General features: G+C 42.1%; 1 protein-coding gene across 2 annotated transcripts in view; it reads right to left on the bottom strand.

Annotated features, from left to right (window-relative positions):
• The window catches only part of LOC130584681 (cyclic nucleotide-gated channel cone photoreceptor subunit alpha), a 30,281-nt gene extending 12,386 nt beyond the window's left edge, over window positions 1–17,895 (bottom strand). The window contains exons 1-5 of one of the 2 annotated variants that reach the window (XM_057384806.1): window positions 17,742–17,895; window positions 8,505–8,636; window positions 4,863–4,979; window positions 3,273–3,452; window positions 1,844–1,897 (exon numbers count right to left, since the gene is read on the bottom strand). In XM_057384806.1, coding sequence (XP_057240789.1) covers window positions 1,844–1,897; window positions 3,273–3,452; window positions 4,863–4,979; window positions 8,505–8,605 — 452 coding nt within the window. In that variant the 5' untranslated portion in view covers window positions 8,606–8,636; window positions 17,742–17,895. The remainder of the gene's footprint in view (window positions 1–1,843; window positions 1,898–3,272; window positions 3,453–4,862; window positions 4,980–8,504; window positions 8,637–17,741) is intronic. The other variant, XM_057384805.1, reaches the window with a different exon arrangement.
• Window positions 17,896–27,136: the final 9,241 nt, after the last annotated feature.

Here is a 27,136-nt window from a genome sequence, read left to right as displayed (position 1 = left end):
TTGGAGGGAACCTTTTCACAATTCCAACTTCCCCCTATTTTTATGTTTTATGAAAAAACATTCTTTCACACAGCAGCTAATGCCCATACTTATTTTTCTCTGACCTGAGATCTCCTACCAATTCATCTGTCAGGTATCTTTCATATGTGAGTTCATGTTGCCTCTGTTCATCTTTCTATTTTGGTAACTCCCARCTTGCACCTACTTGCAGTCTGGCAATGGAAGTCACTCAGGGGAAAGGTTGGCTATAATCCTAGATTTGAAAGCATCATGTACAGTTCCCCAAGACCTGGCACACTTAGGGCTTTAGCATAAAGAAAAGTCCACATTTCTTTTTCTTYACCAGTGACACTAAGTAAACTGGAATCCAGTAACTAATAAAACAGTTTGTGTCTGTCCTCTTTGGCCTCCACACAGCAGCATCTGTGTTGTATTTCTACGCTGTGTGCAGCTTTTAGACTTAGTAAAGTACTTCATCAGCCTTTATGAAAACACTGTCATTGTCTTTGAATGAGTCAAATATTTGCATTTCTCATCTGTCAAGTATTTTGCAAATCAAGTATGTTTCAGACTGCTGGGCAGGTAGACAGACAGTTTTTTGTCTTCATTTAAAAATAATGAAACATTGAAAGGATGAAAGTTTTGCCCAAGGTGCATGAGTCATTGTGAGAAACAGAGAGGCAGAAGTATTTCCATCCTAAYCAGTCCTTTGGGCTCTGTCTAGCAGGCTTGGCTCCAAGCTTATAGCACTTCTTTTATACCAGTCTAAATAAAAATCTGCACATTTCTGTCACTGTTCACTGCACACAGATTTTCCTTTTAAACAAAACTTATGCAAACCAAACCAAAAAGCTGCTTTAGGAACAGGAAGATCTCTTGTTCAGCTGTGTGCACAAACATTTTGCAGTGCCATTTAAAATGTACAATTTAAACTTGCCTATGATAGAACTGAGAAAAACCCCAAGAGTTTTCTAAAAGTATTTCTCACAAAATCAGAAACTGTATTGATTACATTTAATTTTTTTGTTTTCATCTGGAAAGCAATGAAAAAAAAATTACTATTATTATGCGTGAGAACAGATTTGCTGCTGGATACTAAAGAGCAGCTACGTCCTCAGATAGCTGTGGTCTAAGACAAACAAAAACACTGGTGTTGGGTGATTTCAAATTACAGGAGCTCTTCACAATTGTTCAATAAATTTCTGTTTGGTGTAACACTGTGAAATAGCTTGTCAACTCTACAAAAASAGACTCAAAAGGACATCTTTTTCCTCTGACAGAAGTCAGAGTGTCTGTTGCAGTACCAGCCTTATTATGGTGCCTGTCACTCCCTATAAAACAACAGTATCTGCTGAACTGAAACACACACTTTAAAATGATGCACATACAAGTGGGTTTGGTACCCTCATTGGTATCCACTTCTCATTTGACAACCTGAAAKTTTTGGGGCATTTGATTTGCAAAGAGGGACCAGTGTGTTAAAAGAGGAAAAAACACTATCAGAAAATTAATACATGAATCTCATTTAAAAACTGAAAAATTAATGTATCAATTGGTAATGCAGTAAAATCAGCCAGYTGAACCACAGAAAGCAGGGACTAAATGCTTAGTCAAATTCACTTCTGGAGAGGAAAGGGTAACTTCAGACAAAAAGAAGCTCACAGGGAGCACAAAGGATGCTTCTCATACTAGGAAAACTAGATCTTTCTCTATAACAAAACTATATTCTTAGGAGAGGTTCAGGAAGAACTAGTGAGTTTATACTACAAATGTTACTAGGCTGGATAGGGAAAAARAGAAGGTGCTGGTAGTAGAAAGATCTTTGGAAGTTAACAGTACTTACTCTTCATTGGTGTTGTTGCTAAAGTTGACATTGAACCTGGCCAAGGGCCAGTGACTGCAAGCAAGTTAAATAAAACACATTAAAGAGYGTACAGACTGTTGGTATTTCATGCACGTGTTTACCGACATGACAGACTGACTCACGAGCTTCTCACATATGCACTGATAAGATTAGGAAGGTCAMTTTTGACTCCTGTGATAAGCCCCTTTGCATAACTCCTTCAAGGCACCAGCTCCTTTTTGCCATGTGCTTAGCACACACATTTGTGACCACATCTGATKTCTGAAGCTTGTTCTTAGGCCTATTAGTGCATGGCAAGATGCACCTTGCTATTTTTAGTTCTGTACTCATTGGGCTACTGTTTTAAGCTATCTTCAATCCCGTCAAGTCCTCTTCACAGATGCAGTGTCAAGGCTTGTGGATAAGTAATGAGCATACCCACCACTACTGCAGAATTAAGCCTTCATGATATAATAGCTGGGAGTTACTGTTGACCAGCAACAGTGTAAAACTGAGAAGGCAAGGATATTCATTTCAAATAGCCTTGCACAGAGGTTTGTGGGGCCCAGGATCAACACTGTCATCTCTAATGACTTCACATCAGCAATTACTAATGATCCAGACACCTGAGAAATCAGGCAACAGTCTGGCTAATTTAATAAAATGTGCTCTTGAGCTGAACTTCGAAGGAGTAGATCAAGTGAAGATAATAAGACACAACAAATCAAAGTAACCTGTATAATGCACAGACATTCAAAGGTTTTTGCTTTAATCTGAATTACTAGCTGAGATTTTTAAAATAAATTACTTGCTTACCTATCAATCTTTTATTATGCCAAAAAAAAAAAAAAAGCGAGTCTCTGCTTCAAAGCATACCAAAGACTCTGTATGTGCCAATAAATGAAGTCAGCATCCAAAAGATTTTGTAATTTCTGCATCATAATTTTTCTGTAATGTAACCAGATTGACTTCTGAATAGGTATAAAAAAAGCAATGACACATTTTGCACAACTGCTTCTTTAGAGTTCCATAACACTTGCAGATAATGCACATTAAGATCCTGAAAAGCTAAAACTAGCAACATCCCACGTTCTTTAAATAGAAATTCTATTCTCCTCAGTAGAGAGGAGTTCAACAGCATCAAGTTGCACATGATAAAATTCCAATTCTCAGAAATCATTCTGCCCGAAGTAGCATGATCAAAATGCTTTACTTCAATAAATTGGTTATAGTGTGTTTGAGGGGGAAAGAGAAAGTCTGCTGAAAGYGCAATACTTTAGTTACTTGAAGATTCCTGGGCAGCATTAGATACTCCATCTCCCATGTTAAGCTCTTTATCCTCTTCTTAAAATACAACTTGCATCCTAATTGCCAAGAAAACACCATAACCTCAGTYATCTTCACTTGAAGTACAAAAACATCTTCTCACCCGTTTGGTCCCCCGGGCCGCTCACGGGCACCCAGGAAGGAGCGGATGTTGCTTTGCCGGGTAGACACCTCCACGAGCTCYGGCCCTCTGATGCGTTCTAGGAAAGAATCAGGCCTTTGGTCTTCATGGTGTGAGTGTCTTGTGGCCCACGACCTTACAGACAAGACAAACCGTGACAGCCTGCATGGAACACACATACAAAATCGACTGAACCAGAGACAAACATCGGATGGCTTAAAACATTCCCACAAACAACTGACCAGGAGAATTTTTCTCCACATCTCCACCTGTCATGAAATTAAACTTGATGGAGTAACTGTGTAAACCCAGTCATTAGTCACAATTTCATAGATCACCTTCTGCAGTGGATCAGGAAATTACCCCACACATCAGTTCCTATTCTACTGTATCAGCACTGCAGGAGCAGCAGAATACTCTTGCCGAGTGGGGGCTTTTACAACTCCAAGTGAGGTATTCAGTGAAGCCCATCAGATGCAGTTGCCTTAGATCCTTGAGAATTTCCATTCAAGGGTGATGTTATGTTACTGTAATACTTAAACTGCTACGCATTCACGTTTACATCACAAATTTCCCTGTATATGCAGAGCATACATAACTGCAGCTACATACACATGTAATGCAAACCATCCTGAAAASGGGTAAAGGAAACTATAAACTAAGATTAAAAAGGAAGTTCTCAGTACAGATTTATTTATTCATGTGCTTTATGTTTACACAAAACACACAGCTATAATCTTTTTTCATCTAAACTAAACTTCTTGCAGATTTTGTAATCTGCATCTGGTGGTGGCATTATCTGACAACCAAACAGGGAAACACAAGTTTATTCTCCACTATCCAAAAGGTTGAAGTGTAAACAATACTCTTTAAATGACCCCAGTTTTATAATAATATTTTTCTTTGCTCTTTGAAATACACGGTGCTTAAACTAGCTGCGATCTGTGTTGTGTGTAACAATGGTACCTGAAGGCAGAGCCCTGCACTCTCGGATGCAAAGCAGACACAAACTCCACTTCAGGTTTACATTTAAGTCTCAGTAATACAAACAATTTAAGACAATGGTCGGCTTCAATTTTGCTGGCTAAGTCTCCAAATCTATTATAAACATAATTGGATTCTAGAAACTGAGAGAAATTCTTGCACTCAAAACACAAGATCCCRTCTCCTCCCTTGCCAGAGGCATCTACCACAGGGAACCGATCATTATGTTTTATTTGATATGAAACAAACATTGCACCAGCTATCAGCCAGAACCAAACATTTACCCATTTATTTTACAGTCTGGACTCACTTCATGCGTTTCCCCAGATGCAATTATGTAAATAAAAAATATTTGACATATTAGTTTTGGCTTRTTCAGCCTCTCTCAGATTCTAAGATTTTTATTAGCAATAAGTGATGAATCAAGGTCAAATGCAACTTATGTTRCTTCTTATAGATTTTCTACAGCTGGACTCCATCCATTTCCTTTGGAAAGTGACTGCTCTTYCTTCTTTGCCTCCAAATTGTGACCAGTCTCTTTCACCAAATTGAACTGAATACTGGAAACAATATTARTTAGTGTGTTACCTTGCCATTGCTCCCCTGCCAGTGAAGGAGCTCCCCTGGRATTCAGGTGCATGTCTTCCCTCCACAGAAATGACTCCCTGCAGTTCTGATGATGCATCCTCACACAGTGGATGGGTTCTGCAAAAACAATTTTTTTTTTAAGGATTTCAAGAGGTTTTAAAGAATTTTAAGAATTTTTTAAGCCTTCACCAGACTTCCCCCAACTCTGGTTCTCTCCACACTGCATTGGGAAACAGTCCAGCAAATTGTCCTCTCCCTAGTAAATGGCATACATTTGATAACCATATTGCTAAGCTGATGTTCCTATTCTTCTGGAGTCTTCCAATATGAAYTGAAGTCAGTGGAGGCTCCTCCACACATTTCAGCAAGCTCAGAAGGTAARGGCAACTTATTAGCCCTTAAAAAAATAGCATTTGAGAAAAACAGATGAAATTTTAGCCTTGTTTTTCAGTACTGGAGTTTTGAAATTGACTTCATTGCAACCTGGACTTTATGACGGCTCACTCTAGTACTGCTAGGGTTTTCTCTTTTTGTTTCAGTCTTTAGTATTCACTTTTGCAAGACTTCTGCATGTCCATTAAGGATCACTTTTTCCCCACTTTGTAATGTAAACAAGAATTCCCACGAGTCTGTCAATTTGTAATGTCAGGAAAAGACTGACTAAAACRGTACTTGCAGTATCTTCCTAAGAACTGGCAACAGCATTTCTAATGTGCACAAGAGGATAATTAGCAGTTCAATTTTATGGGCACTCACAGCTGAAACTAACAGAGAATTAAAACTTTATTATTCCTACCAAAGAACAATGCAAAAATAGATCCTGACAATCCCAGGATTCTCAACTTGTCAACTGTTTTCTACTTCTCCTCCAATAACAAAACACCAATGGATACCACTTGGTATTGAAAAACTTTTATAACCTAGTTTATGTTGCCAGTGCTGAGAAAATCATGGCTGCCAAAGTTAACATCCTTCTAAGGGAAATGAACAAACTCATGGAACAAACATTCAATACAGATTATCAAATACACAGAGCCCACACTCAGCTCAACAACTCTCAGGAGCTGGACGCTGAGAGAATGGCAGAGTTTGCCCACCTTTCTTACTATTTCCTGGAGAAATTTCCTACAGACCTGCTGGAGAAAGGATACTGGACTAGTTAGTGTTTTAGACTGCACTGCCATGGCTGGTTTTAAGTACTTTCATTTCTGTTTACCGAGTAATGTACATTTTGTGGGATCTTAGCAATAAATTCTAATATTGTTAATGGCAGGGCCTAAGAAGTATCTAAATTCCCATTGYAGCCAATGGCCATCTCAGGGCTTGATTCTCAGCAGCTGCTTCAGAACAGGAGTCTGGTACCATTTGGAACACCTCAGAATACTTTACTGCACCTCTCCAAAGCACACAGGTCTCTCCTCACATCCACTAGAGCCAGCTAAACACTTCAAATACTCTATGGTGTCTCAAATAGCATTAGATGCCTATTTTAGGCAACTAAATACCTCTCACAATCAAGAGAGCCAAAGGAGCCTGAAGAGTTATTGCATTTCAGGGTGAGCTGAGCAGTTCCCTGGCTGCTGCGGACTGTCAGTACTAACTACATCTCCACGCAGTACAGCAGGAATTCAAGCACCTGCTCCCATAAAGACACTGAAATCCAGGTCTCTAAAGGGCATGGCGGAATCCTACTTCCAACTTTTAGATATCTGACCTATCTATAAGCTAATGTGCTGCCTCTCCTATTGGAGAGGCACATTATTGTTTCTATGCAGATGTTGGGTTTTAAAAATGGAGATTCATTTGGATTTTTTGGGGGTTTTTGATTTTTGTTTTAACAAAATAAGCCAACTTTCTAACACACTACAGAGTAAGAATATGGGCATATGAATCACTCCAGCATAAATGAGCACAGCATTTTAAAGATCAGTAGCAGCTTTCTGTTAACTGTTAAAAGTGATTGTTTTTCCTTGGTAACACCTCATTTCACAGCAGAAAAGCACTTAAGCACATCCTTAGAATTAAGCATAAATTTAACACACACTGACTTCAATGAGAACTAAGTAATGAGTTTAACTGCTTTGTTGAACTATAGCYAATAGGAACTGGAAGAAGGTAAAGGCAAAGAAGAAACGCTGTCACTCTAGAAAATCTGGTGCTTTTTTCCCAATGTCTATAGTTGCATATTTTGATACAAGATAGAGAAGAGCCAAAATTCTGGATGGTTTCTATCTTTTGGTACAGACATACTCTAAACCAAATCTGAATTTAAAAAACAAAAACATATCACAAAAWTTTTGAGTGGTATTACAATGATATTGTATATACTCACAAGCAATCACTTCAACAATCCAAGAATCTTAAATATTAGATSTCTTTTACAGTGCAAGAATGTATCTTTTTACTGATCTATGAATTCCTGCAATTAATGCTGATAATATCAAACTTTTTTTTTTAAACAAATGCCTCTTCAAGACCATCATAATGATGATAAAGTACAATTCATATTTCAGTCCCTCTATCTGTCAAAGTCATTGCCTCTGAAATTGTAGATACTGCAGGGATTTAATTCTACATTTAAACCTTTATAACCCCACTCTCACATCCCTGCCAGTAATTCCATTCTGTGAGCTGCCAATCACTGACATCTCCTACAAATGGGACATTAAGAAAAAAGGAAAGGAGGAGGCTCATTTCTATCTGTGTTTTCACTTTTTCTAAGACATCCCTATATGGAGAAAGGGACAGGGTTCTTGTAAGTCTCCCTAAAGAGACCATGGGGAAGTGTAACTACATCAAGCAAGCCTTACTGTGCAGAACAAAARCTGCTTCATTTTCACTACTGCAGGGTCATCTATGTGTCAGAAGGTATCACATAAGCAAAGCAAGAAGAAAAAAAGGACCAATTCAAACAAAGCATCCACAGTAGCTCCTAGGGACATGGAATCCAAAATCACCATAATGCAGGAAGCCCTATCAGCCCATCAGGTGCTCTAGTCTGGGTAGGCATTTGAACAGCAAGAGACAGTCTGACGAGGGCACACAGAAGAGGTGTTTGACCATAACAAGGGAAAAGCAGAAAACTTTTTCCAGCCTTTACGGATGCTATGGAAGATCAGACATCTTTCTGCAGGTCCAGCAGGGTTTGCCCAGAGGACCAACTAGTACTGTAGTACTAGTCTAGAGAAACAACTTGTACTGTGAAAAAGGTAAATGCAAGCTCACTGGCACATTTYACACAGCCACTTTAAAACTATCAAAACCAGAGAAAGTAAAATGTAAAGAAATTATTACATTTCCTCTGTAGAGTGAAAGACTCTGAAAATCCAGTACAAAAATGCTGATGTTCTTTATACACTACAAATGTTCCCTATCACAGGAACTAAGCTACTTCAAACAAAAAAACTTCCCAAGGCTTTTCACTGCATGGTGCTGGAAGGATCCTTTTTTTCACCAAATCCCACATACTCTGTTGGAAGCACAGAGCCTGCTACCTGTGTGGTGATTTTACTGTGCACTGGGTCAACAACTGTGTCATGACACAACATTCCCATAATTTCATTTCCCATTCCCAGAGTCAGAGGAGTTCCACAAATAATGCAGCAATCTGTCCTCTCAACTGTGATGAAAAGAAAACATTACCTGATGTAGCCATTTTCAATCCTTTCGATATCTTCATCAGTAGTTCTGACAGACAGTCTGTGTGTACCAGGGTAGGAATGCTGGGTGTTGATTTTTGCCATTCTGCTTTACATATCAACATCTAAATAACAACTGAAATGGAAAAAAAATTATGAAGGCTGCAAAAAATGTGTGCTGTACTTAAAAAGAGTTTTTTATTAAAACAGTGGAACAACAAAAAGCAATTTCAGCCATTTGAAGAACAGTCAGTGATATTTACTCACGCAAAAGACATGTTTCTTGATGTATTTACAGTAGACAGAAAAGTGTTAGTAAAAGCGTAACAAAGATTCATCGACCAAAGAAAAGGGTTACACGATACCATATTCTTTTTAGTCTCTGGGCTTTATGGATACCTACAGTATCATACTATTATCCATAGTGAAATTGCATTTAAAATCTCATTAAAAGAAGGCTAGAGTTAGAAAGTCAACCAAAAATAGTCAGGTAATACATGTGTTAGAACAACTCATTACACTTTACATTAATCCTTTGTGCTAATTTGATGTATTTTATGATTAAGCTTTGTAATGCAAAAATGCATATGAACCAAGCAGGTAATTAATGACATCCCTCAGCTTAATATAGGCCATGCTATAATTCTATTGTTAAATAGAATAAATAGTTCTCTGCACTAAACACATACTAGGGGTTTTATTACACTGCTTCAAAACAATGTTAAGACATTTAGCAGCTCATCTCCTACAAGTTTTAGGAAACTTACCTGAATTCCTTTCCAGATTTGACCTTTGATGCCTTTCCAAATTCATATTACATCTATCACTTGCAAAACAAGTTTTAAGACTCAAGTGTCTCACAAATGAGAGACTGAAAGACTTTTAGTGAAAGCTTTGAATTTTTWAAAAAGAAAAATTTAAGTTTTGAAACTCCACTGAGGAATCTTTTTTGTTTGAAATATGACAAGAATGAAATTCTCTCAGGATCAATCAACTCCCTCAGACTAGCTGGTGTCCATTTATCACCTGTAATCCTGTGTCTCATTCATCACACAAGATTCACCTTTAACAGCAAATGAAATACAGATGTTTCAGAAACTAACTTTGTSACCTGAATTATTCCTGAAGCAAAGCTCGCTATCCGTGATTAGAACATAACATATCCATTTCCTTAAAAACCAGATACTTGACTTACCCTCCACTCAATTCCCAGACAACTAAAGAAAATAATATACAACTTACAAAGTTATTTAATATATTTAATTTTTTTTCATCCAGAAGTAATGAAATTACTCCAGAAACAGCCCATGGGCATGGCTTAATACCCCAAATTTTCGTTAGTATTTCCCATTACTAATGCTGTCTCAGTGTAAAGCAGTTAATGTCTAACTGCATCTCACCTTAAACTGAGCCTTGTTCATGCTGATTAACTGCATTTTTACTGGGAAAAATGGGCATTTTTATTACACATTGAYATAAAAAACTGAGTTATTTCAACACACTATCAGACTGGAATGTTCACTCAGAAGAACTAAGTCCCGAAGTGCAGATAATTTATGCTAAAAACAAAACTCAGAGTTTAAAAAGCTTGATGGTGGGAAGAATTATTCATAAGACAAGAAACAAAGCATTAACCTTTCTTCCTAAAGATGTAATTTCAGCACAAATTTAGGGTACTGAGTTGAGTTCTTGACTAGTTCTGACACTTTACAGTAACACCAGTTGTGGTGATTCACAATTGGATTGACAGCTACCTACAGCACTTCTTAAAAACAAAGGTTACCTGGTTTATAATCTCTAACGAAGTGAGTAACTGTTAAAATTGTAAAACTGCGAAAACAATAAAAACATGACCTAATAAAGTTTTTCTGAAGTCTTCGGATGATGTAGATAATTTGCTTCCAACAAATTCTCTCACTGAGAACACACGTTGCTTCTCAGACTGGAGATTGGTGAGCAGTGCCTTTCTACGTTTCAAACGCTGAGGGCACATGGATTTCCAGATCTGGCGTTTGTGCATCAGTCCCCGAAAGTTTGGTTAAAAAACATTAAGTACAGTATTTCTTTAAACTTAAAACATAAATGGATGAAACTAGATATTACTAGTCTGGAATGAAACATTTTTAACAGATAATGGAATTAGATATTCCAAGTCTTCTGAAAGGCCTGAGTGTGCCAGTGCAGCACTGAACACAGGAAATAGTTGTACACCTCATTTAGACTTCCAAAAGCTACACCACTGGAGAAAAAAACAAGTCATAGGATATGAAGCCAAACACTATTTTGTATTAAAAACAAGACGGAAAGTAAGAAAAGGRTTAAGCAGTCAGCCTCACCACTGCAGAAATTTAATAACAGTGTTCCTCAGGGATCTGTAGGAAAACCTGTCATTGAATGTCAATGATGCTAATGAAAAGAAGGAATGATGATAGAGGATGGCAAAAAATTCTATACGCAAGAGAAAACAAAAGGAGTGCAGGGAACCTCAAGGTGGCCCACRTCAACTACAGCAATTTCTCAATCTGATGACAAGTTATGTGCAACAGAGACAAATGGAAACCCATGAATACAGGTGAAAAGCAKGTAAACTACTGCCCTACATGCTTCCAAATGAACCACATGCTCTCAGAAATGGAACYTGAAAGGGTAGATTTGGATTAAATTTTAGGAAGAAATTCTTCMCTACAATGGTGTTGAAACACTGGACCATGTTGCCCRGAGGAGCTGTGGATGCCACATCCCTGCAAGTGCTCAGGGCCAGGTTGGATGGGGATTTGAGCAACCARGTCTAGTAGGAGTTAGAACAACATGGACATTATGGTACCTTCCMACCCAAACSATTTATGAACTTATGACATATGTACAGCTAAGTGAAACACCTGCAGGGCAGGCTTGCTGACACAACAACCAGCAATGTACACACAGAACATGTTAATGACACAAAAAACACTAAAACTGCTCCATGGAACAACAGCACAGACTTATCTGGAAGCCCTTCTCTTAAACACAGAAGAGCACACAGAAAAGCAGTATGGCAAGAATGATTAAGGACATAGAAAAGGGAGAGAAATACAGGACTTGCTCACCCTAGAATGGTGAAGAGTATACAGTTAAAAAATAAAAATATGTAGGTGGAATTTCACCTCATTTCAGACCCCTTACAATAATTTCAGCAGTAAATTTCCCATTCAACATACAGTTTGATCTGAACTCTTTTTCTGCACTATACTGGAGGAAAGGAGGGGGGAAAATTTACAGAAATACAACTCTGCTATTAAGCAATAAACTACATTAATATATTTTTGGAAGGAGGTAGGAAGAGTGGATGAGGGTGTGTTACATGTGTCCAGCTGTGGTACAGAGAGACTGAATGCAGGACTGATAAACAGTGCAGTAATTTGGGCACAGTGAGGGTGCTGAGACCTGAAGCCACATGGTTTGGCACTGCATAAAGACCATAAAATTCYGACAAATTACTGGTTATCTGATAAAGTAGAAATAATTGTTCCTTTTAGGCCTCTAAGAATCCAAATGATAAATGTGTTTAATAGACAAGGGAGGAGATCAGCATTTCAACACTGGATCCAAAATCTGGCAAGCAGCTGACTAGGATACAGTTTAACAGGAGTCAGCCAGCAGGAAAATCCTGAAGAGTCCTGAGGCTCCACAAACACCTTTTGCAGGGCCACAGAGAGACAGCTCTAACCATCCCACCTGCCATCCCAAAACTGCCACTAAACACTGGTTCTTTCTTACAAGGCAGTTTTAAAAAGTGAGTAGAGCTCAGCTTCATATGTAAAACTACAATCTTTTGAGTGGTGGGTTGGCCATGGCTGGCTGCCAGATGCCCACCCAGTTGCTCTCTCACTCCCCTCCTCAGYAGCCCAGTGGGAGAAAGTGAGATGAGAAAGGTCAAGGGACAAGGAAAAAACAGGAAGAAAAAAAGGCATTGGAAGACCAACTGTCATCACAGATGAAACAGGCTCAAATCAGGGAAAAGTCAATTTGTTGCAAATTAAAATAGATTTGGATGGTGAGAAACACAGACACCTCTACCACTCAATTTTCCCAGATTCAACTTCACCACTAATTCCCAATTCCTCCACTTCCTCCATCTCCTCCACCCTACCCAGAAGCACAGGGAGTGGGGAATGGGAGGCTGCACTCAGTCCATAATGCTGACACTACTGATACTCCTTTCTCCTCACACAGTGCCTCTGACCCAGTGTGGGTCCTTACTGCAGGCTGCAGTCCTTCACAAAGTGCTCCATGGGTGCACTCCATGGGCTGCATTCCTGCAGGAAAACCTGCTCCAGTATGGGTCCTCCAAGGGTTACAGTTCTTATCAGGAGAAATTGTTCCTGCATAGGCTCCTCTTCACTGCTTGCAATCTGCTTCAGGAATACCTGGCTCCATCAAAGGGTCTGCCACTGTGATGTCTGCCCCATCATGGTCCCTTCTGGGGGTTGCAGGGGAATCTCTGCTTCAGTGCCCAGAACAACACCTCTGCCCTTTCTTTTCTGAGACTGGTTTCTGCAGAGATGGTTTTCACCCTTTTTTCCCCCTCAGTCCCCACACGCTGCCCTTCTGGCATCTTAATTTTCCTTAAATGCTTTTTCCCTGAAGTGCCACTTTGCCATCTTGGCCACATGGRATGAGCTGGAGCTGGCTGGAGCCATCTGTGTCCAGCACAGGCAGCCCTGGCTGCTGCTCACAAAGGGCTCKGCAGCCCCCTGGGCACTGCACCCACCCCACACTGGTATTTGCCTCTTCTAGAAAAGGATCTCCTCCCTAGGAACTACACCCTCTGCTCTGAATATTTGAAACTAGCAATTACATTGAGGGTAACACTTGATTACTTAAAGGCTGACAAGTCTGRTAAATCCAAGTTAGGCAATCAGAACAGGTATTCAGCTCACAAGTGATTTAACAAGAGAAATAGATGGASAGACAGACACATTGTCCTCTGAGCCTCAATCTAGTCACCCAGCAAAATAAAACTGGAATCCCTCCTAGCTCTTGAAAGACTGAATCTTTAAACCAATGCCTTGAGCAGGATTTTAACACACTTTCTCAGCTAGCCTTTTCTTCCCTGCTACCAAATATACTTACCTGAAACAGATGAATAATAATTCCACACTCCAGAATATTGCTTTTCAGTGCCTAAATCACTGAGACTGAAACTACAGCTAAATGAGACAGATGTATTATCCTACCAAAAATATAACAAATTATATACATTAGTGATAGCACTCCCTACTCAAAATGCAAACGTTCATGATCTTTTATTCTCTTCCTTTTGAATTCAATGGCAACTGAGGTTTTGTGTCAAACAATTTAAAATGCACTGTCTGGTACAAAAGAAGTATTTCTAACATRACACCCAGTTGTTTGACAACAAATATGAGTTCAAGTAACATACAAAAACTTGGGATTTACATAAGTATTTCCTAATTTTGAAAATCAGGTTCTTCTTATCTCTTTAGAACTACATTATTAAAGACCTAGAACTAGAGCTACAACAGCTGCAGTACCTAAATTTTAGGAGATGGGCCATGCTGTGGATTTCCTAAGGCAGACATGCAGAAATGCAGAAATGCAGAAATGCAGAAATGCAGAAATGCAGAAGCAGGAATAAGGCACATAGAAGGAAGCTACATATGCGAAATGACTGAAGCTAAAACCAGTGACTGAGAATTCCTGAGCTTCTAACTCCAGGCCAAAAGGGGTGGCACCCAATCCATGGCCATAACTCCAGCCTTTTGCAGGTCTATTCACCCATTTGCAGCAAATTGCACTGCACTGGGCAGCTGCACCTCAAAAACGAGAAACCTTTCAAGCCTGGTTCAAATTAAGCAAACCAAAACCAGGTTTCCTCCTTTTTCCAGAGCCTACTACCAGTAGMTTATGGGATACACTGACACATAACCTTTTCATGGGTTTCCAGTGCTCTGAGAACATATTTTGGCAGCAGGAATGCCTGTTTTCAGCACCCACTGCTATCTGGACACAGTTAAGGCCTCTGAGTAGCATTGTGGCCCCGGTTTCGGACAATTTTGCAGCTTCTCAGCAGGAAAAAAATCGCAACACACAGACACACACTTTAATATTACATATTATAACAAATTCAGGAAGTTGATAGCTATTAACTAAGCCATCAAAGTGAGCTGTGCAGTGTGTCAAAYATCTCTGAAAGAATGGAATTACTGTAGTCTCCCTCTCAAATRCTGAGAGACTTCAGGTTTGGCCACTCTAGCAGATCCCTTTTGGGGCAGAATATGTCAATTCACCCTAACTTAATTCAAAATTGTAAACCAACCAAGAATCAATACATCTGATATAAAGTAAATGTAGTTGTTTATCATGTAATAATGACAGATCAAGTTGTTTATACCACCACTTAGTATTCTTAGAGCTTATTTATTTAGAGTAAAAGGACTACTGAAAGAAAATACGGCAGAATTTTAAACATAGCTTTTCAAAGTGAAACATGTATCACCATCACAAAGTAAAGGATGACTTTATATGTGATTTTATAAGGGATCCTATGTGTCTGTGTAATTGGTAAAGTACCGTTGTTCTTGAAGCTGTCAGCATTTCAATTCTTGCTATGGAAGCAGTGATAAGCTGCTGCATAGGATCACTTACATCATTTTAGTTAAGACACGTTACAAATCCTCACACAGCCTCTCAGGTTCAACCCTGATAAGTCTTTGGGATTTATTCTGGGATTTGACCTCCACCTACATGATCCTTGTTATATCACTTGGTAATAGTWGTAGCTCAGCTGTGCATTATGTATCTTGTGTATGTTACATGTGACAGGCTGCAGCACAATGATCCCACCAGTGCGGGCAACAATGGACATCCAGGACTGGACACTGGAACTTTAAGTAACTACATGACTTGAAGACAAGGTGCAACTTCTTTCTTCAGTGACTTGGAGGTTTGTAAATTAACCTGCAGACTGGACTCTGGCACACTCTTACGGAAATCAGCTTTGTATGAAGGCTATTACATCAAGCCCAGGGAGTCGAAAAAATAATCAGCAGCACCACCCTACCCTCATGAATTCATTACAGTTTAAATCAACAATTCTTAAATTCTAGGACCTCTTTTAAAAGCACACTTTTCAAAATGTATTACTCTCTTCTATCTCATATTGCGTTTTCTATGGTCTAWGAGCCCTGACATCTCCTGAGAATGCACCTGATTTACATGCACAGCCTAGTAGCCTCAGTGCCAAAGATGTCCAATACAGTACCTTTCACAGGTACTTTAGATTCACAAAACACTGCATTATTCATGTCTGTATAATTTATAGTTTTAGAATCAAATGCGCATGATTACCTTTGATCTGTTTCATAGCTGAGTCTCTGGCACCTTGTAGTACCAACATAATCATTGAAATAAACTGAATTATTTGGACTGAGTTTYCCTTCTCTAACTACAAACTATTAGCAACACAGTTAATTTTTCTAAGATCTACAAAAGTTTCTGCAGACCATTTTCTGCAGATGATTTATTTTGTAGATTGGAAACTTTTCAGGAGAAACTAGCTGTGGATATTGAATTTAACACTGCAAATCAAAACACAGTAAATTAAAAATTACAGGCAACTGGACAATTAAGTTACATCGTGTTGTTTCTGTTGCCAGTAAGGGTTAACATGATGCAGGTATCCATGTTTCTATACAGCAAATAAGCTCTGTGCAAGGTTTCTGCAGCCACTGCCTAAAATTCACTGGTTTTGCCAATGTCTCTAATCAGTGCATTCATATATCAAGGTAAGTCTTAAAAGTGAGCACAGCAGGGGCATGAACACAGCTAAAACACAGCAGGTTCACCCTCCTGAATGTGTGTCTATAAAATAAATATGTATGTTTGCACGTGCACGCATGCATAGACATGAACGTTCTCCATTTAAATTCATTCCCTGCCCGCTGTATGTAAACTATCAGAGCCATCCCATCTGGCTGGGGAAGGGAAGGACAAGAGGTAAATTGTGTCACGTTTCACAGGCGAAGAGGATTTAAGAGATGCTAATGAAAAGAGATGGCAACACTGGAGAAGGCTGCAGGACAACGTGCTGAACCGAGATGACTGAGCTTGGGTGCAGATTGGATGACAAAGGCTGGGATACACAGAAGGCAAAGCTGAGAGATGCTGATATGGAAGGATGATGTGTAATTTTTTTAAGCTGATGTGTTCTTCCCTCAAGTCATTCACTACTTGTTTGCTATGATTAATCTCGCTGATTCCACATCCTGACAGTCCCATTATCATCTGCGACATGTATTTTTCTAATCAGATGGTTTTAGCATGCATACTCAATGAAAACAACATGAAAAATACAAGAGGAAAATACCAGAGGAAAAAAAAAAAAAAAGACTGCAGACTGAAGACAAAGTTATGCTATTTCAAAACCTGTAATATCTGAAACTATGCTTTTCTCAGTTGTAATGATGAAGATTACAGATGTTAAATACAACAATCCTCTAACTATTTGCTTTGAATACAATAACTATGAATCTKGAAAACAAAATATAGTTGAAATAAGTAGATCAACAGGTACCAACATTTACATTTCACATTATTTCTTCAGAGATCTAAAGTAATGTTCAGAYCATTTTTCCCTGTCTTCTTTTGACTTTTTCCTCTCGGCAAATGAGGGGACCTTGCATTAGAGAAAGACACTGACTATAGTTATTATTGTATCTTGCACATTCTTAGGCAAACTGGATTTACCTGGATTACACWTACAGGAGGTTTGCAAAAGATGTCATATTGCTAGAACCAAGGTCMATTTATTGGAAGCACCAGGAACCGCTGGAAAATTACTCCTTTCCACTGCTTGCAGTATTTGCTAGCATTTTTTTATATAGGGTTTGACAGCCTCATGCTTACACCACAGGCACCTGACAGTGAAGRAGTTAAGAGATGCATGGATCAAACTGGTAAAATTAAACCTCAGTCAACAAGGGTGGAGTAGGTTCCCTCAGCCCCACTTCTCTAMAGATCTGTGCCCAGAATCCAGTTTAATAGTAAGTTAGATCTCTGCATCAATTAATCAAATTAAAACTTTTCTTTAAAATTAAAGAAATAAACAAAGCTTGCAAGTTACGTTTCCATTTCAAGCTTTTGAGCTAAGGCTTGAAATTGAAGTCCGATGCAGGACATGATGCCACCCTCACGGGCACGACAGAAAGGGAAGCTCATTTGCCTCCTCCTTCAGACTCACCTGCCCACGCTTTCCCCCGCAGCATCCGAACCCCGGCGCTCCGTCCGTCCGTCCGTCCGTCAGTCCGGCTGCCTGGATGCGGGGCCCGGCGTTATCCCTGAGTGCCGCTGGGGCAGCGCTGCCCTTGCCCGGCCCGGACGCGCTCCGGCAGCGCCGGGAGCCCCGGCAGCGCAGCCCGCCCGGCCCGGCGGGGGCGGCGGGGCAGGGCAGGGCCCGCCGAGCCGCCCCTCAGCGCGGCGCGGGCGGATTACGGCCGGAGCCCGAGCGCCTAAGCCCGGCTCACCGGGAAAAGCCGCTCGAAGGGCTTTGCGATCCTGTTAAGTTCTCGGAGAGGATCAAGACGTCAAAGCGGCTCGGCGGCGCCCCGGCACATTTTGTGCCACGCCGAGGAAAGTTGGGAGCCCGCGGCGGGCAGAGCAGAGCACAGCAGGGCAGGGCCGGCCCGCGGCCGCCGGCGGAGCGAGGAACCGCAGCCCCGGGCGGCGACGCGAGAAGCGACGGGACCGTGCGGGGCGGCTGCGGGGCCCTCACGCCCCGGTGCCCGCGGCAGCCGCTGCCCGCGGGGCGGAGCCGGGACCGGGACCGGGCGGGCGCTCATCCCGCCTCACCGGGGCGGGGGCCGCGGCCCCAGCGCCCCCAGCGCCCCCGGGCCGGGCCGGGTCGGGTCCGGCCGCCTCCCGCCGTGCCGCCGGCAGAGTGGGGATGGTCGGCGGCGTTCCCGGCCGCGCTCGGGAGGAGAGCTCGGGGCCAGCAGGGAGAGCCGGCCCCCCCCGCCGCCCTTCCCTCCCACACAGCGCCCGCGGCGCCTTCCCGGGCCGCCGGCGGAGGGGCCGGAGGGAGCGGGGATGGTCAGGACGGCGGGTGGGATGTGCCGCTGGCAGCGGGAAGCGCGTCCCCCTCCGCAGCCGTCGGGGAGCGGATTTCCCGGGCGGCTGTCCCGCTGTCCGTGCGCGTCCTGCCCGCGGGCGATCGTGAGGGGATGGCACCCCACAGCCGCTCCCACCTCTTGATCGTGAGAGGCGCTTCTCGCTCTAGCGAGGTTTCCTCCTCAGCGCTCTGGCCTTYGCTCCCTGACCGCCTTGAGCGTGCTGACACCCATTTTCCTGTGCTGAAGCTCCCTCAATGCTTCCATACTCCCCCGAGCTCCACCTGTTCAGTTGTGATTCTGCTTTTCACAGGTTTCAGAAGAACTGGAAACAAAAGAGTATGTGTGATTCATAAAATGATTATTCAGCTGGAAAATGTCAGCAGAAGCCATGTCATTCCTAACTGAAAGGCTGCTGCATTTTGCTACRTGTCAGTTGAGCTAGATTGAACACAACAGGACATTAGAAATGGAATCAAAGTGCTCGGGTTATTTTGCATAAGAAAGATGAAACACACTGCACAACAAGGACTGGAGGAGAGGAAAAGACCATGGCTGAAACTCTTAAAATCCCATCAGAAACTCGAGGTCTCTGTCTCCTATAGCTATCACATCAGTCTTCAGAGTAACAGGGTTTCTGAGGATCAGAATAGAAAACCTACGAAGGCAGAAAGCRTTTGAAGAGCATCCATTTTCACTTCCCTTCCTGCTGGACTGACCCCTCAGGGGTACTCCAAGCAGCGTTTTGGAAGCACTGATATCAGAGCTACCCAACCAGGTGCGCACCAAGGGCCAGGTTGCTGTTGTCCCTCCAAAGGTTCAAGCCCTGGTTGCCCTCATGTTCTGGTTGCTGTTTGAAGGAAGYCTGTGAAGGGAATGCAGGAAAAAGCTGTGGAGACTTCCAGAAAGTCCCAGATCTGCACAGTAAGGGGATATAAGGCTGAATCAATGAAAATGAATGTCCACATCCAGAATGCATCACTTTCCAAAGTCTGTCATTCAGTGGTACTGATATAAGAAATTTTGGAGGAAAGACATCTTCAAAGTACCTCAAAACCAGTTGCCTAGGAATTGAAGATGACAGGAAAAAAAGAAATACCTTTTTCCATTTTCTGAATTGTTAGGTATAAATTAAAACGTGCTTATTCAGGGAACAAAAATATCGCATCTTTCCCGCATTTTCATAATTTCCATGAMATTTTCTTTCCAAGTTTAGTTCTTGCTTCATTTGTGCGATCATTAAGCCAGTCCCCTGAGAGCTAYCAACAAGCAGGTTCAACCTGCTGACAGCTGCAAGATATCATCCATCAAAATTGTTATATTCATCAAGATGATTTATTTCAATGGACTAAAGTTATTTGTTTCAGATAGACACCTTTTTAAAACACAAYCACGAATTACCATGTCTAATTTCAACAAAGTATTTTTCAGTTTTATATGAAAATTAAAGATTAATTTTGTTCCACTCTGTCTGCAATTAAGTAAAGCATCCATAATACTTTGTGACTTGAAATTATAATTAATAAGAAAGGGAAAATCTGGAGTTCAAATTAGAAAAGAGAGAGGGAGAAGAAAAAGAAAGAAAAAGCAACTCCTTCTGTTAGTCTTTCACACCTTGGTCCTCAGCTACCTGATTATTAAACACAGTCTTCTGCATATGTGTCTCAGTTTATTCTTTTCCAGCTTACTTTCAGCTTGTAAGTGAAACTCCTCAGTTGGACTATCAGTCCATTTTCCAAATGGTTCTTTTTGATGTTTTTTTTTTCTTCTTTTGTGTCATGAGCTTCTCATATTTACTCTCAAGGCCCTGTTCATCTGTGCCCATCTACTTTTCTCTCATGTTTTCTTGGTTTGTTTTTTTTTTGTACCGAGAATTCTGTTTTTTAGAGTTTTAGGCTGAATTCACTATATAGCTAGTTTATCATCACTTTAATAAAATTGGAGCACAGTTGCCAATACCCACTTTAGACTTTCACACTTTATTTTGAAGTCCAGGAAAATGCTAACATTTAAGTAATAACCAATCAGTGCCTTTTCTGTCTAGAAACACATTTTATTATATACAAGGCCTCTGCAGCTGTTTTGGGTTGTCCCAGGCTGGACGTCAGGTGCCTACGTGAGTGGCACAGGGAATGGGGRCTATGGTCAGTTTGTCACATATTGCCTCTGCTGYTCTTTCCRTCTTCCATTCACTCCTGCTCCAGCGCGGGGTCTCTCCCACAGGAGACAGTTGTCCACAAACTTCTCTGATGTGAATCCCTCCTCCCTCCCACAGTTGTTCATGATCACTTGCTGGAAGATAATGCTGCAGTGTCCTCTTGCATCCAGCAGCAGGAGAGCCTTTTGAGGAGTGTCTGATCTGTGAGGCAAAAAGTAGATCTGAGAAGTGGGTAAAGCCAGCTAGAGTGACCTAYTCTGTAAATCTGCCCTGCTCTCTGCTGCTGTGGGCTCAGAACATTGACCCGGAGTTCAGTTTTACTGATTTCACTGAGCAGTCAGGCTTTGAGCTGGAAGCAGGCATTGTGTCAGAGGTTTCCTTCCACATCTTGAGGTCAATTGCTGTCATTTGGCATYTGAGCATAAACCCCAGTTGTTCACTCAGCTGAGGCAGCATCGCTCACAGAGCAAAATACAGAGAGAGCCAGGCCCTGCAGGGAATACGGTCAATAGCCAAAGGGGAAGTTCTACACATAAGCAACTTTTGTTGTCAAACGGAAGTGCTTAGTGTCATTGCTAGAAGTCCCCTTCTGAATAGGTGATTGATGATAACATATGTGGACATTAAGCATATGTTTCAGCCTRGAGAAGAGGAAATAGAGTGGAGACCTCATTTCAGTCTACAGCGTCCTCATGAGGGCAGGAAGAGGACAAGTGCTGATCTCTCTGGTGGCCTGTGATAGGACTCAGGTCAATGGCCTGGAATTGCATCAGGGAAGGTTTATATTGGGTATTAAGAAAAGATTCYTCACCCAGAGGGYGGTTGGGCACTGGAACAGGCTCTCCAGGGAAGTGGTCACAGCACCAGCCTGACAGAGCTCAAGAAGCATTTGGACAGTACCCTCAGGGACATGGAGTGATTCTTGGGGCTCTTCTGTGCAGGGCCAGGAGTGGGACTTCCRTGAAAATTGTGGGTCCCTTCCAGCTCAGGATATTCTATGATTCCATATACTGATGTTATCCAAAGAGGGGAAAAGCATCCTTTCACTGCAGTGAACTGCAAGTTCGCAGTTGCTCTAAACTGTTTTAGGTCCCRGGTAATCAATGGAGTTTAGTTTATTTGCAGTACCCATGGTTTTGGCTACACAGCTCTGTTTTGAGGGGCACTGACATTATTCTGATAGTCCTCTCAACACTGCTGTACTCTGCAATAAAGCACTGCCAAGATGCATGACAAAAGAATAGGGCTTAATAAATAAATAAATAGAGGGAAGTGTTGTAAAACCTCATTTTATTCAAATTGAGAAATCATAATTTCCTGTTTGCATTGCAGCTCTGCCCCATTTCTTCTGATTGTTCCACTTCAGAGGAATTAAATGAACAAAGATCTGTGAAATAATTGGACTGAATTGCCAACCTTGAGAGAAACTCATTTGTTTTCCTTCCCAAGAGAAACAGTGATTAAATCTGCCTTAGAAAGCCATTTGCGTTTGAACAGTGTGAGYTGTGATTTGGAGAGGATCTGCGGAACTGGAGCTCCACTAAACAAAACTGTGATGTTAACATGTGCAAATGTGAGACAAAAAGGTTCATAAGAYAGAATAAACAGAAACAAAGAATAGAAGCATCCAAATGAGGCATGTGAAATCCACGTCACAGGTATTTTCACAGTGCTGGAACAGCCTGACCCTGTGAGGGACTGACTACTGTAGGAAACTGAGCATGGCCAAGCTGTTTTCATAAACCAGCCCCAACAGAGCCAGGGATGTCCTGATAAATAAAATCAAAAGGGCAAACATACCTCTTTAGTGTTCTACCCTGTAATCTCTGTGTTGTCCTAATTRTAAATGAATGAGCTCTATTTTATCTTACTCTGCATCACTGTGGTGAGGTACAACAAGTAAAGGGAAAAGGCAGGACTCTGCTATTCCTTTTTTAACCAAATAAATGGCCTTTTACCTGGCTTGAGTAAAAACAAATCCTGAATGCAAAGCAGTTGCTGTGTCTCTTCGAAAACACTGAAAAGCATCCCACACGTTTTGGTGTAACAGGATTGAGTCATACCGAATTGTTACATACACAAAAGCTTTAAAATCCACCTAAAGCCAGTCATTTTTTCCAAGCAAAATCACAGTGCAGGCCATTACAGGCTGAGCTGTCCAAAGAATGAATGGTAACCTTCTAACATTGTTTGGTGCTCCTGCCTCAGCAAACGGAGGCGTTTGCATAAGAGCAGACCAAGGCACGGGCAGGTGAGGAGCCTTCCCTCCTGTTGCCCCAGCGAGCGTTCACTCAGCTGGAGCAGTTTTGTCACACAGCGTTCCACAGCCACTCCTACCCCGTTCTCTGTCGGAAGAGAGGGATGGGGAGCACATGGTCACCCATCAGCAGGGACACTGGCTCCTGGCCTAGCAGAGTTGTGGAAATTTCCYGCTCACCGCAAGCCTAGCTGTGATTTCACTTCCCATCTTGTGAGTCACACTGCCTGCAGACACAGGCTCCGTGAGCCATGGAGAAGCACCACAGGCAATCAGGGAGCTGTGGAATTCTCTTGTGAATTTTCGTGCTGCTCCATTTAAACAAACACGATTGCAAATGAAGCCTTGTTAATGTTTCCCAGGTGGCTAGCTTCGGATAGTAAGTGTACACAAGAGCATTTATTTTGTTATGCTGGTTCTCAGGACAATTCTGTCTGTTAGTGAAAATAAAACTATCCTGCTGTCTCCAGGGGAATTTCAGCAAAATGCTAGTCAGGCCTGAGGCACTGATAGGGAGACAGCCCAGCTCCTTCAAACAGAATAAATTGACATTTCCAGTCGTATAATGGTGGTCCATTAGCAGCAAGCACAGGAAAAAGACACTTATGTGAAATATAAATTAGAGCTTAAAAGCCTTTCCCATTGTGCTKTATGATGGCAGTCACTGCCATTGCTGGGCCTCACTAATGAGGCTGAGGAAATACAGCTGACAGTCTGCAGCCAGTTGTTGGTAATCACAGACTAAAGATGTCACTTTCATGAACTCCTCTTTACTTGGAGGTTACAACAGCTTGCTCAGACTGTGTGATGGACTGTCTTGAAGGTACAGGAGACAAATGATGAGTGCTAGATCTCTAACTGCTATCTCTAACTTACAGAAGCACTGTGTCTAGTTGTAAACTTAGAACTAAAAAAATCRAAGAACTGAAGAAAGTGTATAGAAGGGTTACTAGAAGCTAACAGCTCCAAGTGTCCATGTTCTGACACGGCTCCATTCAACAGCATTTTGAGCAGTCAAATGCCTCTCAGCAGATAGCAGTGACTTACCTCAATTAAGTAAAGAGGGGAACAAAAGTCCCTATCCGCTTCATTTTAGGGATTGGAACTAGATGATCTGTAAGGTCTCTTTCAATCCAAGCCATTGTATGATTCTATGATTAGCCTTTGGAGTTATTTTGGCTAACAACCTTTATTTCCATTTACTGTATACAAGTCTCAAGGTGTACGATATGTCTCACTAATATTTTGGTAGTTTGACCTTGACCCACAACAGCTACCCATTCCACTCTCCCCTACCACAGCTGGGCAGGGGAGAAGGAAATAAAAGGGTTTGTGAGTTGGGATAAGGAACCAGGAGGAAACACTCCAAAGGGCAAAGCAAGCTCAACTTGAAGTTACAAAGTGAATTTATTACTAACAGAGAGAGGAAGATAATGAGAAGTAAAATAAACCCTTAAAGGCACCCTTTCTTCCCCCTAGTCCCCTCCCTCCTTCCCACAGACAGCTCAGGGAGCAGCACGTGGGGGTTTGGTCAGTTGATTCCTGGGATTGTCTTCCACTGCTCAGGGAGAGAAGACCTTCCCCTGCTGTGCCATGGGGTCCCTCCCTCAGGAGACAGTTCTCTGTGAACTTCTCCAGCATGGGTCAAATCTCACAAGCAGCAGTCGTTCCAAAACCATTGTGGCATGGGTCACTCTTCCCTGGGGTGCAGTCCTCCAAGGACAGGCTGCTCCAGCCTGGAAGCAAGGCCTCTCTCTCCATGGGTCTCCCCCTGGACCACAGCCTCCTCCAGGCATCCACCTGCTCCAGCATGGGCACCTCCCCCATGGGCTGTGGGTGGATCTCTGCGTCTCCTGTGGGGTCCATGGGCTGCAGGGGCACAGCTGCTCCACCATGGTCTTCATCACAGCCTGCAGAGGAATCCTGGCTGTGGCACCTGGAGCACCTCCTCCCCCTCCTTCTCCACTGATCTTGGTGTCTCCATGTTATTCCTCACGTGTTCCCACCTTCTCTTCCTTCTCTTTCTACGGAAAAAACTGTGTCACTTTTATTTTGATTTTTTCTTAAGTATGTCATCACAAGAGGCGTAACAAACCTCTCTAATCGGTCCAGGTTTGGCCAGCAGCATGTCCATYATCTTCAGAACCATAAGAGATTGGCTCTGCTGAACATGATGGAAGCTTCCAGAAGCTTCTCACAGGAGCCATCTTTGTGACTCCAAAAGCTGCCAAAAACCAAGCCAAGCAATATTAGCACAAATACTCCGTTTGCAATGTCATAAAAAGCAAGCMTTTGAAAATGTGACAGAAAGCTCAATATTTCAGTAGAGTGCTGAGTTCTGCTGACTCTTCATTTCTCTGATATTGTTAAATGTCTTTCTAGGGCTTTCTGGGGACCAGAGATTAAAGCAAGGTAGGAGCAGTCCAGGGTGGCTCTCCAGCCGACACAAGTTAGGTAAGGCAAAGGCAAAATGCTGAAATAACACGTTTAAAGGACCAATATCACTGGCTGGGACAGGTGGGAACTGTTGTCTTATGATGTGGAAACAAGCACAGACCACAAAGGCAAAGACTCAGGAAATCTTTGCTGACGGGAACATTCTGTACATGGGCTTTGCTTAAACACAYGAGCTCAGAGCTGGGATTGGTGACCAATGTGCTCCTTTGCTGATGTACCTGAACTGAGCATGTTGGGTCTCACATGGCTGAGGCATGATAACCTACCATGGACTGGCACAGCACATCAGAGCTTACCAAAATGCAGATGTTCCTCAAGACAGGGAAATCATCCTGCTTTCAAGCCAGCTTGGCCTAGTTCCATACCAACAGGAGTTTTATTTCAGCAAACTGATGACATTCTTAGAAGTCCTACACAATGGTCAAAGACCTTCCRTAGCAGTAACTGCCAGCAAAACCTACATTTCAAAGTTGATGCTGCAAGTGCATGAGAAGTGAGGAGGACTTAGCCTGGAGAAGAGSAGGCTCAGGGGTGACCTTRTTGGTGTCTACAGACACTTGAAAGGAGGGGGGCAGCCAGCTGGGGTTTGGCCTCTTCTCCCAGGTAACCAGAGACAGGACAAGACAAAACAGCCTCAACAGCCTCAAATTGTGCCTCTTGCCCCAGGTAGCCTGTGGAATTGCCTTGGGGATGTTACGGCTATTTTGGTGGGGCTTGAGACCGGGGTGTCAAGATATCTTTGCCAATWTCTATGTAGCACCCATGAGCACTATTCTGTTTCTTGTCAACTTAATGTCATAWTGAGAGGGACATCAAGACAATGTAATGCAGCACTCTGGATTAGCAGCCTGCAAAGAGATTGCAACTAATCTTCTGATGTCTCTTGAAAGTCAAATGAGAAGTGGCAGCAGCAGAGCTGCCATTGTGAAAAGGGATTTCCCAGAAAGGCACCTTCTTTTCAGCACAGAGGAAGCTCAGGGAAAACTCCAAGTGGTTTTCCCGAGGACAGAGAGAGTTTTTGGGAAAGTTTCAGAGGCTGGCAGATAGACAGAAGAACTCATGAGATGAATGCTGCGAAAATCCTGAGTGAGTGATAAGACTTAACAATGCTTGCACCTTCCCATGCACAGAACAACAAATAGTGGCTGATTCGATGCTGGTAATAGTCAGAGGGGAAGGAATGTTTTGACAGAATATATTAATTAATATTAGCCACCCATTTATTGCCTTCCATATAAAGAATAGCCCTGAWGGACCCTAGCAGGTTTCACGACCCTAGCAAGCAGCATTCCTAAAGTTTGTCCTTTGGGAGGTGGGATTGTTAGAAAGCATGATGTGCCAGGTTTTTTTTTGCAGAAATAAGGAGATTAAAACTGAACTTCAGACACTTGTGTCATGCTCCTGAGAGACTAGGAAGGAGAGCTCTGCAGTTTCTTCCGCCCCTTCCATTGTCATGAAACTGTCTTTTGCAGAGAAGAGCTAAGAGTTCTTCTGGCTTTAGCACCCTTCTTTGAGTGACAAACAGTATTTAATTCTAGGCTATTTAATTTACCTTGTCCTTATCCTCAAAGCACAGACTGATCAGTATAGAAACAGCTGGTGAAGGGCATGTGGCTGTAATTCAGAAGTAGACAAACCAGATGTGTGAATCAGATAAC

Source organism: Malurus melanocephalus, unplaced genomic scaffold (assembly GCF_030028575.1).
Source record: "Malurus melanocephalus ecotype Western Australia unplaced genomic scaffold, MMel_1.1 scaffold_747, whole genome shotgun sequence".
In the NCBI taxonomy this organism is placed as follows: Eukaryota; Metazoa; Chordata; class Aves; order Passeriformes; family Maluridae; genus Malurus; species Malurus melanocephalus.
Note: the sequence above shows the minus strand (reverse complement) of the source record. Positions and strands in the feature narration are given on the sequence as shown.